The sequence below is a fragment of the Sardina pilchardus genome, chromosome 5, assembly GCF_963854185.1.
Source record: "Sardina pilchardus chromosome 5, fSarPil1.1, whole genome shotgun sequence".
NCBI classification, from domain to species: domain Eukaryota; kingdom Metazoa; phylum Chordata; class Actinopteri; order Clupeiformes; family Clupeidae; genus Sardina; species Sardina pilchardus.
In genome coordinates, this window is record NC_084998.1 from 19,798,406 (window position 1) to 19,812,552 (window position 14,147).

The window sequence follows — 14,147 nt, forward strand, 5'->3', positions numbered from 1 at the left end:
TTTTACAAACCAGAGGGGAAAAAGGAGGAAGAGGCACGCCCAGGAGGGAGAGAGACAGAAAGGGAGTGAAAAAGTACATGACCTTTTACGGCTGTGGTTGCCTCCCACTTGATCTGTCTTTCTCTCTCACTCCTCCTCTTTTTCCTTTTTCTCTGTCTGTCGCTCTTTTTTTTTTTGCTAAGCTGGTGAAGTCATCATGCATGTCTGATTTCTTTGGTAGGGCACTCCCAGGCGGACTCTACCCTCTGTAGTAAATAGGAAGAGAGATCTCTGCCGCGCGCACACATTCACACCTCAGCACTGTGGAGCGCACCTCTGCAGGACTACTGTCGGAAGAACTTAGCACATCTTTGACTTAGGTAAGTAGGCCTACAGCACACTTGCCACTAATAATGCAGATGTAGCCCTAATGGTAGACTAATTAAGCTAAATAGCAATTAATTGGTAGAACTGTATTTTTTAACATTGATGACTACTGGCGTCGTAGGCCTATCTATAAAATCAATCCTAATGATTCTGAATTGCATAAACTACAACTAGCTCAAAAAGAGATTATAAAAAGTAGTCTTGTTAAGGGGGACCCGGATTTGAGATGCCTTTGTAAGTTTGCGTGTCGGGACGCACGATGAATTGTTAGGTGGAGTGAAATACTGCGGTTAGCATCTAAAACTCCGCCTTCAAAGCATTCACAACTGAAGAAAAGCTAACTCGAGCCACCCGAGAGAAACCCGGAAAGAAATCCACGGGGTATTAAACTGCTGTTTCAATTTACGAAACAACGGTTCGTTTTTTATTTCGAGTTGATGATCTAGGTAAGTGGAAATATGTAGCCATGCCCTGAATTTAAAGTCCATGATGTAGCTTACCTGTGGTAGCCTAGTCTAGAGGAACGTGGAGTGAAGAAGCAGGCGTAGCAGTAAATGGCCATTCACGCAGCGCATGCATGCTCGCTGTGGCATCCTTTAGGGACATCTTACCTGCGTGTTAAGACATGTTCGATAATATCTGCTCTGATGTTTTTATGTGAGAATGGGGAATGTTTAAAGTCTTTATTGTGGAAATCTTGTAGAGAGTAAAATCCAGACACATTGAAACTTCTGATACAGTGTATGGTGGTACAGATATACTGTATCATAATTTGCATCTCTCTCTGCTATTTGAATACATTCTCTTGAAGGAATAGCATATTAGAACAAGAACTGTATTTTCCCACATATCCAAAATCTCATGGCCTTCATAACATGTCTTCTCCAATGCGTCATATGCCAGCATATGCACATGATGTTCTCTATCAATTCATTCTAATGAATTGAATAAGGTCTGCATGACTGAATTACACAGATGTTTCTCCGGTACTCGCGTGCGCCATCTTGATTCCCCCCCTGGCCTTTAGCGCATCCTCCCCTGCCAGTATCTCACTTCTCTGTCTCACTTACCCAAAGAATGCGGTGTGGCATTAATAAGGCTGATGTTACAGCAGCTCTTGGCTCCTCTTAAAGAAACGGACTGAGACTCTGAAATTGAAACCAGTTGCACAGAAATACCCTCCTCTCTTTCTGCCTCAAAGGCATTCTTTTCTCCTTTTTTCCCCTTGCAAAGTGCTTAAACCTGCCAGCTCCAACTCTTCCAACTATGATGGAGGAGAAGCAAACGTGAGGCTCAATGCTCCTGCAGTCCACATCAGGATGATTTCAAGAGAAAGGCAGAACAATTCAAAGACCTTCATGCTAAACTTAGGCTTCCAGCTCGGACTACTTTTGAAGAGGATAATGATAGGCTTCGGTTGAGCAATAGCCAATCTTCAGGGTTTTGCCATAATTTTTTAAAGAGGAACAAAAATGCAATTGGACACGGTAGTACTTTTGAAATGATGATTGATAATGTGGAGTTTTGCAGTTGATGACAACCTGAACAGGGATTGTTGAGCAGAGGCGAGCGGAGGCCTCTAATCCGGGGTGCCGTTGGAGCCGGCTAGACGAGGGTGGGACGTGAGCAGCCCTGTTAGAACATGTCGGCATGTGGGCCCCGTCACATCCCAGCCAACTGCCAAAGCGGCAGTGCTCGCTCTCTCCCTCTCACTCCATCTTCCTTTTGCTGTATCTCGCTCTCACTCTCAATCTGTCTCACACTCTCTCTAAAGGATAATCTATGTCTTTAGTATCCGCTCTCCCTCTCTTTCTCTCTCTCTCCTTGTCTCCGGCTTTGCTCTCTCTCTCTCTCCCTCTCTTTCTCTCTCTCTCCTTGTCTCCGGCTTTGCTCTCTCTCTCTCTCTCCCTCTCTTTCTCACACATTCTCCCTAAAGGATACTGAAACTATGCCTTCAGTACCCTCTCTCTCTCTTTTTCTGTCTCTCTTTACTTCTCGCCCTCTCTCTCTCTCTTTCCTTCTCCCCCTTTTCAAATGGACACATTCCAGACTCTTTGCCAAATGGGGGAAACGAGAGAGAGAGAAGGAGAGAGAAAATAACGGAAAGGAAAGGAAAAAGAAAAGAAGTCAAGAGTGGTTTAGAAGAATAGACCATTCAGGGGAAAAAGGCAATCCAAGTCAGAATGGAGACCTAACATGCTGCTCTGATTATCCAACTACATGATATAACTTTAAAGGAAACCTCATAGCCCTCCTATAGAAATGTATGGAATCAGGTAGAAGACATACTGTCCGGTATCTCATGGATAGATAGTTCAAAAGAGCAGCCCCTTTTTGCAGTCTTACATCATAATGTTCAGTCTTAAGGAGTCAGCCTAGCCCTTGGGCAGTGTGTGGGGGTTCAGCTTAGCCCATGTTTATTGGTAAACGTGGGTGAGGAGACTTAGGGAGAGGTGGGGGTGGATGTTTGGCAATGGAAGGGAGGTGAGGCCCCATTGCAGAATGTGGATCCAAGTGGAGTCAGCACTGTCTGGAGCTCTCCCAGTACAATCTATTGGAGATGCTTCCCCCGTCAGCTTATAGTAATATAGTTATTTTATGCAACACCAACATTTTAACGCAGCGCATGAAGTCTCTGACATTGGCAATGCGTGCCTGGAACCCTTAATATTGTACTACGTAACATTGTTGATTGGTTATATATAGGCGCCATATTGGTTTTGACAACAAGGGGCATAAATGTCAATTTTTCCATCGTGTCGCTTTAAATGGCAAACTGCTGACTGCCGTCCCATGAGAGCGCTACCCAGCCATGTCATTCCTGCTCAGTCTGGGCTGTGTTTACCGATGGCTCGGGCATGCTGTGACTGATTTGTAGATTAGGAAATCACATTCATTGGGGGGGGGGGGGGGTGATGGGAAAGGAAACATTGGTGAGATAGAGGCGGAGAGAGAGTGTTACAGAGTGAAGGAGTGTGTGTGTCTATGTGTGTGTCCGTGTGTGTGTGCGTGTGTGTTGTGTGCATGTGTGTGTGTGTGGAGGGGGGTGGGAGTTGGAGATTAGGAAACTGGTATTTACGAGTGTGTTATTGTAAAGATCTGAGTCTGGTGATGACTTCATATGACTGGCACTCCGTGAGGCATCTCTCTCTCTCTTCCTCCCCAAGAGCCCCTCAACCACAGGGGAGAAAAATGTGCAGAATGCAGCCAGACCCTCACCCTCCACTCCGCTCAGAGAGGACACGAGTAGAGTAGAGTGAGCGGCAAATGGCGAAACCCGGTTCCTCCCCCCCCCCCCCACACCCCCCTCCCTCATTCCTTTCATGACTTGCAGTACCACTGTTCAGAAATTAGCATTCGACCGGTGGAGCACAGACACAGGATACAGGAACACTGACACACACACGCACACACACAGACACACACACACACACACAGAGGATTACACTAACAAAATGGCTGATTAGCAGGATGAGGAGCAAGGCCTTGAACGAGTTGAGTGACATTACAACACTTTCCGCTGGAACACACCAGAGGAAGGAGGAGGGAGGAAGTCACACACACACACACACACACACACACACACACACACACTCTCTCTCTCTCTCTCTCTCCCTCTCTCAGACATTCCTGTTTACCAGTTATAGTGGTAGTGCAGCCACTCTAGGCTCTGAATTCAGCTAGCGGCAGAAAGAGGCTTGTAACAGTAGAACATTACGTAACAGTTGATATAGCACACCTGTGAGAAAGTTCCCTCTGTAGAACTGCGTGTTCTTGATGTATGTGATCCCTGTAGTTAAGGCTGTGTGTGTGTGTGTGTGTGTGTGTGTGTGTGTGTTTGATAACATCATACCAGGTGGAGTGCAGCACAAACAAAGGAAGTACATACAGGAATGACACACAGAGACACAAACACACACACAGTGAAATATTCTCCACCCAATTCCCAAACACTCTTTGGCCAGTATAAACACACAATCTGACAGAGAGATCCCAGATGTCCTGTGGGTGCAATTAAAATGGAATTAAATTCAATTCGGATCAGCTCAGGTTAGGTCTTTTCAGTTTAGTTCAAGAGATGTTTATAGAGAGTCCTTAGACAGAACATATTGCTTAAAGATGCCCAGGATTCGTCTAGGTAAAGCTGACTGAATCTTGGAAGACGTTCTCCGGACTAGTAATGTGATCTTCGTTTTAAGTGCTCGTGCATGACCGTAGAGCTTTCCGTGTCTGTAAAAGAGATTTGACTGTTTGTTCCGCTTGCGTGGTTTCTATCACTGCGTGTTCTTTTACACATCTAAACATCAAGTAGAGACATGACTGGGACATTGTGAAAGTTGATTTGAAAATGTGAGCAGGCTGCACCTTAAAACATGCAGCTCTACTTTATTTATTAAATGTCTATAAGGTAAGAGTTATTCTACAGTCATAGCTAGTTACATATGTCATATGTAGTCTATGACTAACATCAAACTAAAGTTTACATCAGTAGTAGAGATCAGTGATATTAGTCATAATTTGTCAGCAGGTAATTTAATCTGCGTCAGTGACAAGTTGCAGTCATCAGCTGCAATTATCATATTACAGTTTTTCACAGTTGCTCAAACACTAAACCCCATTCTCTGAATCAAATTCTCAAATGCCTGAACACATTTATTGAATTATTCCCTTTTTTGGCAAAACCATAGACTGCTTTCACCCACTTTCACCCATTTTACCAAACTCATGAACCCTTTTTGCAAAACTGTGAACACATTGTGCATTCTGATGCACTTCTTAATTATATTGATAACCAAACAACGCAAAAGTTGAACACAATTAGTGCACAGTTGTCTCCATTTGAACACTACCACTCAAAACTGATAACACTTCTGTCTAATGATGTGACAACCAATATAAGTCAGTTCAGAGTTGACAGAGACGCAGGGGACAACAAGTATGTGTTACAGTAGAAGTGGGGTACAAGGAAGAGGAGGGTGCAGGTAGGAGGAAGAGGATGAAAGACAGAGAGTCCCAAGAGTTGCAATAGCCTACTGTAAATTATGATATTTGGGCAACAATCATTGACCATGTTCTGGTTCATGGAATGCCAATGAGAGAAGCAGGACTTCATGGTCAACCCAACATCAGTGGTTTCTCTGTGGCGTCAATAATCCAAAGATTCAGAAGAGAAATAGCGTAAATGTCCATTATCATACAGTACAGTAATCACTGAACATCCACTGTTACACACTTACTACCCTTTGAGCTCAAGTCTGAGAGAGTGAAAGAGCTGAGTTATCAGTATGTCCAAGTAAGTCTACATTTAGGCACAATACAATATTACAGTATTGCATACTTACAGTACTATCAGAGTCTGTGGCATCACAGTACAAGTCATATTCAGTACAGTATTGGCCTGTCTTTCTGTTCACTTACAAAACTATTTATTTATATCTTCATATAGGCTAGAGGATATGAGTAGAGAGTGATATAAGTCCTTATTCTTTATTTTCATTGTGATATTTTATTTTTCAAATTAGAATGAATACAATTCCTCCAGGAGGCATAAACCCTGCCCTGAAAACTGTGTCTTCCATTGTTTGGTGTATTGTCTTATCACTGCTCTGCAGGAGTCTAATTTTGCTTGATGTGTTCAATGATTTGAGACCATTAGTTAGTTTTGAGCAAAGTTAAAAGTGTTTTGAGGTGATTGTTCGGTTTTGCAACAAGATTGAAGGGTTTCGAGAATGTAGTTTGAGAAATGAGTTTTGTGTTCACAGTTTTGAGAAAAAGCTAAAGAGTTCTGAAAAAGGTGTTCTAGCAATTGTGAAAAACTGTAGTTGTAGCAAAACCTTGAAGACTAAAGGCCACGCCTGCCAGCCACTGGGAGAGAGAGAGAGAGAGAGAGAGAGAGAGAGGTGAATATAGGAAGAGAAAGAGTGAGAGGAATGAAGCAGACAGAAAGAGAGAGAGGGAGGTGAATATGGGAAAAGGAAGAGTGACAGGAATGAAGCAGACAGAAAGAGAGAGAGGGAGGTGAATATGGGAAGAGAAAGAGTGAGAGGAATGAAGAGAGAGAGAGAGAGAGAGACAGAGAGAGAGAGAGAGGTGGAGTACAACAGCTGGCCTGAGTAAAGGAAGTGACTGGGTGGGGATAGGCAGAGGCACTGAGCCAATGAGAACATCACGCTTCACAGATGCTTGATGCATGATGAAATCTCCCAGACTTGGACCCCAAGGGTCCATCCTCATATCGGCGTATTGATCTATAAGCAGTCACACATGGATGAACACAACACCCACGTCAATAGACTGATGGGGTATAAGGGACAGAGAGAGAGAGAGACAGCTCTCCTTGGTGTCTCTGTGTGTCTAATGCCCTGCCCTTGCCTGAGACATGATGCTCACACTAGCTATGAGAACGGATCTTAGTTAGTGTATCGTATCTGCAATCTTCAGTCATCAGTGTACACACTGATGAGCACTCTGACAAACTCTCTGATCTCTGATGAACTGTGAAGCGGAATCATGAAAAGTTCCATTATCTCTGTGTTTGTTCATGTAACACGAGAGCCAAACAATAACAGTTCCTTTGCTGGTAAGCGTTTTGGAGTGGTGATATACTGACGAAGCATGGAACATGATGCAGTAAGCTGTAAGTCATAACAGTCCCTCACTGGGGATCTGTCCTGCGAGGACACATTTACGCTTGGCTCGTGGTGTTATGATTTCCCGCTGCTGGACTCTGGCTCTCGGTCCGGCCTGCTGGCCCGCCACAGCGTCACTCCGGAGAGACGTTTTCATCTCGCTGTGTGGTCCGTCGCGTTAGCCGTCAGCGGCACACGCTCACCAACAAAGTCTGTGAGGGGGGAACCAAGATATAGGGTGTCTCCACTAGTGTCCACGGCTCATGAAGTGACGATAAAGTATTTCGCTCCAAAAACATGAAAGATAATCACTAAGAAATTATAGCTTTGGTAAGGCATAGTTAAGACGTCAGTTGGAAAACAAACATCAGGCGTCTTCCGCTGGCATGACATGAAAGAAAATCAGACATAAAACCAAAGAAGCGGTTATTACTGTTACGTGTTAGCGACTGAGAGGACTTGTAGCCTAACTCTGAATCACAGTTCTGACAAACAGTGAAGTGGTTTTAGTTTACTGTTTCACTGCATTCCAGTCTTGTACACATTAACCCCAACGTGTGAAGAGGAGTTCTGGATTAGTGTTCCTGCACTACACAGCAACTGGAACAACTGCCGTTGCTATGCGGGGGCTCCAAGGCTCTCTAAACACTCTTCTCTTGTGTTAGTTTAATGGATTTAAGTGTTTTCGTGTGCGCGTGTGGTTTTGCCACGCTCCAGAAATCTCCAGAGGAAATAGTGCCAAACAGTGGCCTCAGTTGCTCTTTACTGACATTGTTACCTTTTCTTATTTGACTTGGTCCTAACCAGGCACACACACACACACACACACACAAAGAGAGATTGAAAGACAAAAAGACAGAGCAAACATCAGGAGACTCAGGTTACCAATCATTGCAGCACTTTGTATGTGAGTGCAGAGGGAGTGTCCGTGTGCAGGGATTTAGGTAGTCGTCATTACGCCTTTCCTGTCTGAAAGTGAGAAGGGCTTGGCCTCCTGAGGGTAAACCGTTAACGCAGCACTAAAGCATACATCATGGCAGCGCTCTCTTTGGTCGATAGCCAAGTTGATGCTATCATGTAACATGTACTGTAACTGTAGACATAATGTTCGGGTTCCCTGAAGCAGCTCACTGCTATTGCACTGCTTTGTCACGTGATGTAGGTCTATATGAACAAGGGTCATATACTGTAAATCAAATAGCCTTTTTTTCACCCTGGTTCTGTGTACTGACACAAGTATGTAGATAGTGATAGATCTTGAGATATGTTATGTCTGTGTGTGTACATACGTGGCGTTATGGTAGTTTGTCTGAACATCTTCATTAACTGTCCTCTGTTTATTCTGAATGCACCATTTAAAAGCCACAGTTACATAATTAGAATTGTGTTTCCAAGTGTAATGTAATTATGTGTACAAAATGTGTCCCTCATTGTAAAGTCACCTCTTTAAAAACTTGCAGAGAGAATGAAACAACTTAATTAGAAGACAAACAACTTTAAATAGAGGACAAGCAAAACAAGCTCTCCGTGTTTCTGTAACCTATACGCTTGTGGCAAAACATTTCTTTTAAATGTATTTTGTAGCGTAACGCAGCATACGTACCAATTTGCGTTTACATTTGTCCTGTGTGTATTGCCCTGGCCTGACACAGAGATCCATGACCTCAGTGTTGCTGCTCTTATCCCAGTAGGGAGTGTATTAGCTTTTTGTCATCTGTGAACAGTAATCAGTTTGCCATATGTGTCAGCATCAATTCAGTAGTACGCTGTATGCATGGGAGGGGTGCTGTAATGTTGTTCGCGTGTAGCCGCCAAGTCAATAGTCTTCCACTTTTGAGTGTTAAGTCAATGTTTAAAGATTCCAGATTAGAATAGAAAGAATAGACGGCATGGCAGCCGTGGTGCCTTCCTTCCCCGTCATATCTTAAGATTCGATGACATTTGCTATTTGCGGTGTTGTTTTTTCCTGTGCTAATATCCTGTCTCTCTCTCTCTCTCTCTCTCTCTCCCTCCGTGTCCTGGCAGAAAGCTACAGCCATGGCAAACAAAGGTCCCGCGTACGGCTTGAGCCGCGAGGTGCAGAGCAAGATCGACAAGAAGTACGACCCCGAGCTGGAGGAGCGGCTGGTCAGCTGGATCATGGCCCAGTGCGACTCAGACGTGGGCTCGCCAGAGCCCGGCAAAACCGGCTTCCAGAACTGGCTGAAGGACGGATGTGTAAGTTCCTTCTTCCTAATAAACAGGAGAAAGTGTGTGTGTGTGTGTGTGTGTGTGTGTGCACGCGCGTGTGTGTATCAGAGAGTTCAGAGAATACAGTGGTCATTCTAGTAAGACGTATTTTTAGAAGCAGTTATTTGCCCCAAATATTTTTCTTTACAAAAAAAAAATGACAACATTTTGATTGCTCTGTCTCTCTCCGTCGTGACCCTTTAGGTGCTGGGTCATCTTATCAACTCCCTCTACACTGCCAATAAGCCCATCAAGAAGGTGCAGACCTCGGGGATGGCCTTCAAGCAGATGGAACTGATCTCCCAGTTCCTCAACGCTGCCGAACGCTTCGGCGTCACCAAGACCGACATGTTCCAGACAGTAGACCTCTGGGAGGGTGAGTATGACCCCGTGGATCCCCCCACACATACATAAATTAGATAGATAGATAGATAGATAGATAGATAGATACATTATTGATCCCCAAGGGGAAATTCAAGCAGGATGATAAAAAAACAAATCAACAGATCAACACGTGACATTACTGTCAGTTTATTACACACAACATTACTTTCAGTTTATTACACATGACATTCATTTCAGTATAAAGTTGTGCCCAGTTGTGAATGTTTTAAAAGATGTGTGTGTGCATGTGTGTGTGAGGGTGGGGATATTGATCATGTACTGTATGTGTGTATGCGCAGGTAAGGACTTAGCGGCTGTACAGAGAACACTGATGGCACTCGGCAGCTTGGCCGTGACAAAGGATGAGGGCCTGTACAAAGGCGACCCTGCCTGGTTCCACAAGTGAGTAGAATCTCTCTCCTTGAGGTGTCGGCCTCTTTACCGTAATTTCTCGGCTTATACATTGATTTTGCCAAATTTCTTCAGCTATGAGGTTAATACAGGGGGCAGTTAATATGGTTTTGTTTTTCTTTTAACTTGCATAAAACACTGTCCTGCGGCTTATGCACAAGGCGGCTTATATGCGGGAAATTACTGCACTCCAAAATAACGAAATAAAACCAAAATACTACACGTCACATTCTAAATGTGAACATTCATTGCTTATTTGTGAATGTGCAGGAAATCCCAGGAGAACAGGAGGGAGTTCACTGACGAGCAGCTCAAAGAGGGGCAGAGCGTGATCGGCCTTCAGATGGGCACCAACAAGGGGGCATCACAAGCTGGCATGACAGGCTATGGCCGGCCCAGACAGATCCTGTAAAACCAGCCCGGCCCCCGAACCAGTTACGCTCCACCAACTTCATCTCTCTCCATTGTCTCCCAAACCCCCCCCCCCCCCCCTCAAACCAATCACTGAAACTGGAGATGCACAGGGACCAACACACACTCAAACACACACACACACACACACACACACACACACACACACACACTCTACGACATATGAACATACTATGACCAAAGACTATTGTTATACATTCCATTCCCATCCCATTTTTTTTGTACATTGTATATTGATTATTAATAATTCTGAAAAAAGAAAATTAAAGACTTAATTTTGAACAAATTCTGAAATTGTATGGGGTTTTTTTCATGTTGTGGAAAAACTGCTCAGGGGCCGGTTTCCCGAAGCCTTCTTAACGCTACGTAGTTCGTAACCTCTATCTTAAGCTCTACCTTAAGTACCTCACGCATTTCCCGAAACCTTCTTTGCTACGAATGTCTTTCGCACGTCGTTCGTTGGTAAGAGTGGTCTGGAGCACTCTCAGACCTCTCTTAGCTGCACCTTAGCAATGTTTCGACTCGCGACGCTAGTCGCCGCCACTGTACCCTACAGCAATTTCCGTTACGCATGCAACTCATATGATACAAAATCACTATTTTGGTTCGCCAATGATTTCATGTAAGTTTGCTATTTTAGAAAATAGTTTCTGGAAATTTTTTCATGCAAATATGAAACGTGCACGCATTTGAAAATAGTTAAAAGCGCTTTATTCTTTGCTTCCCCCCCACCGTCCTACAATGTTTAGGCCTAATGTGCTGGCTTGCTGTCATGTTTAATGTTAACCAAAGGCACACAATACTGAATGAGGATGTTGGTCAATCAGCTGTGATTAAAAAAAAGTCTACATAGCCTATTTCAACTAGAAAAGCACAAACCTCCCCCAAGCAAACACATAGCCTACGCCTCCTGCATCCAGACGGTGATACGAATCACTCACTAAATTAAATAGTTTCTTCCTTGGGTCATTTCAGATCTTCCCTGGAAATTTAATCGAAATCCATCTTTAACTTTTAGAGTTAGCCTATCTTGCAATCAAACGGACAAACAAACAAACAAACTAGAAAAGCACGCAGAGAGCGCAGACCTCTGCTTTCAAACATGAAGCGTTCGAATCTTTTTATCCATGCGGGAAACAAACTAATAACACACCAACAAACAAACCCAGATGAACACATAACCTACTTACCTACGTAGATCATTTAATTTCTAGACTACGTTTTTTATCATTGTGTGCTAATAAGTTCATCCACGTTGAAGTTGCGTGAATGTTGTGGGGGCGATAGGCTATTATAAGCAATGGTTTTGGTGCAAAGAACGCTTTCATAAGTCTGTCAAGCCTCCGCGTGAAATAAAAAATCGATTTCTGAGCAATCGATGTCACCTAATTCAGCACCTTCATGGTGGACAGTGCCTTATACGTCGGACGTAAGGAGCTTTTCGTAAGAAGACTCCTAAGTGATAGTTCGGGAACCACGACTAGAAAGGTAAACAACTTTGGTAAGTTATACCTTTGCAGTCTTCGTAGCTCGCTAAGAGTGAACTTTATCGGGAAACCGGCCCCAGAGCAATTAGGGGCCACTGTCGAGTAAAACCGGAGAGATTTGAAGAGGTGTCCAACTCCACCCCTCTCTCTCTCCCTCTCTCCCTCTCTCCCTCTCTCTCTCTTTCCCTCCTCTGATCCATTTGTTTTTTGAGCTTTCAGCTTTGTTCTGGTCTGGGCTGGTTTGTGTCTTGGCTTTCAAACGCTTCAAACGAACAGGAATAGACGCTCAACAGGAACAGCACAGCGATGGAGGGAGGGACAGAAAGAGAGAGAGAGGGAGCGAGAAAGAGAGAGAGAGAGAGAGACTGACCCTGTCTGCTGGATTCTGTTACTTGAAGTGATGCAACTTACTGACAGGGCCTCTCTTCATCCGCCAGTAGATGTGAATGTTTTCTGCTGAGACAGAACAGCAGCTCAGGGACCAGAGTTACAGGAAACCAGGAGGTGCCAGATTCAATGAATGGAACAGGACGGAGCACAATAGAACTCCAGGACGTCCCTCAGTTAACTATTATGTGTCTAATAAATGACAGAATATAGATTTTTTTTTTGTCGTCCACCTACACAATGTTGTACTGAAAGGCGATATTTCCTAAAAAGGAGGGAATGCAATGCAGGGTAGGCAAATACGACTCCTCCCACTGACTTATCTTTTTTTAAACTGAACTGTGCTTTCGTAGCAACGACATGTTTATGTGCATAACAACCGTGCAAGGAACAACAAAGTCAAAAGCAACATTCAAAATGAGCATTGTTGTGACTCATTTCAAAGCAGATTGAGACACACAAACACATAAGGAATTCATGGTTCACAAACAATGTTGGAGGAAAATACACAGACCAAATAAAACGAAGTAATAACAAATAAAACATGAAGCAACACAATGAAACAGACCTAGACATGTGGTGGTCTAAAGTCCATTTAAAAACATTTTTACATCTCAATATCCTACAACGTTCAGCACATACACACACACACACACACACACAAACGCCTTACAGATCACAATGCTTGGGATGGTGAATGTCTCAAATTATGTGGTACAAGAATGAGAATAGAGCAGGAGGCATTGGAAAAAACACAGAACATCCTGATGCTATTTAATTTCTAAATCTTTGTTATTTTTCACCAAACACAAAAAGTATCATGAAAGAAAGGCATACAGTATTCAGAATAAGGCGCATGTCCTGTCAGAAATGCGATCATTCCAAGGTGGAAAATCAGTTTCAATGTGTGAGTGTTTCCCTTTGCCATGGGTGAGATATTGAGTGGCGTGTGTGGGTGGACCAGACATGAGTCTCGGCTCGGCTCGGCTCAGATACTGTATCTCAGTATGTCGGCCGCACACAAGAAGTGACATCAGTGGGCGAGATCTGGTCACCTTGGCTACGCCAAACAGCCAACATAACAACGCCGAGCTGACCCGCTACCTCCTTCCTCTGTCTCCATGTCAACCATCAACCGCTGTAGCTTGTTTCCTTCCTTCCTTCCTTTTTCTCACTTGGACCACCACCGAACTTCAAATCAGCACAAGACTAAACACAGCTACATAATCACGCTGCTGAAGGAACTCAATGAAGAGCCAATTTGATTTGGCATGGAAAGAGAACAACATAGACAAAGTAATCAAGAGATAGAGAGAGAGAGAGAAAAAAGTAAGAGAGAGAGAGAGAAAGAGAGAGAGAGAGAGAGAGATCCTGGTACATCAGCTAATGGAAAAAAGCCTCCACCAAAACAGCTGACAAATGACGGCCTGGTTGTAAGTAAGTTAGTTTGCTGCTCATGTGAAAGACTGCCCAGGATCTCATGACTTGGCTGTATCTGACTGGACATGGCTTCACTGAAGAGGTGGGCACTGGGTAGACTTCTCATGTGTTGTTTTACTCATGCCTGCCCCCTTGTGGTCAGAAATCCACCAAATTCTGCTGCTGAGGTCAGGAGGTCATTCCTAACCACAAGCCCTTTGCAAAATGTTCCAATAATACCTCATACACTCTTCAAACAAATGAGTTAGAAACAACACAAACTGTGTTGTCCCTATCAAGACATAGAGATGTGTTTAAAAAAAAAACAAAAAAAAAAAACAATGCAAGTTGTGTTATTTTCAACACATTTATTGTAAGAGAGTACACGGTATAACAAAAGCAA

The 14,147-nt window shown here is 43.7% G+C and overlaps 1 protein-coding gene across 2 annotated transcripts; it reads left to right on the forward strand.

Moving 5' to 3' along the window:
• The first annotated feature begins 200 nt into the window (after positions 1-200).
• LOC134080436 (transgelin-like) lies at positions 201-10,737 on the forward strand. Of its 2 annotated transcripts, none has more exons than XM_062536874.1 (5): positions 201-359; positions 9,021-9,212; positions 9,429-9,600; positions 9,908-10,010; positions 10,290-10,737. In XM_062536874.1, exons 2-5 carry the CDS (start codon positions 9,033-9,035, stop codon positions 10,429-10,431), a joined length of 597 nt encoding a protein of 198 aa, XP_062392858.1. In that variant the 5' UTR covers positions 201-359; positions 9,021-9,032; the 3' UTR covers positions 10,432-10,737. The 2 variants fall into 2 exon arrangements, with proteins under 2 accessions (XP_062392858.1, XP_062392859.1); XM_062536875.1 differs by lacking the exon at positions 201-359 and adding an exon at positions 700-812.
• The last annotated feature ends 3,410 nt before the right edge of the window (positions 10,738-14,147 follow it).

Bases quoted from the DNA above. Each gene is read 5' to 3' on its own strand.
- LOC134080436 (XM_062536874.1), top strand. From the start codon at position 9,033: ATGGCAAACAAAGGTCCCGCGTACGGCTTGAGCCGCGAGGTGCAGAGC. The intron at 9,213-9,428 runs GTAAGTTCCTTC...GTGACCCTTTAG, and splicing joins ACTGGCTGAAGGACGGATGT to GTGCTGGGTCATCTTATCAA. The intron at 10,011-10,289 runs GTGAGTAGAATC...GTGAATGTGCAG, and splicing joins GACCCTGCCTGGTTCCACAA to GAAATCCCAGGAGAACAGGA.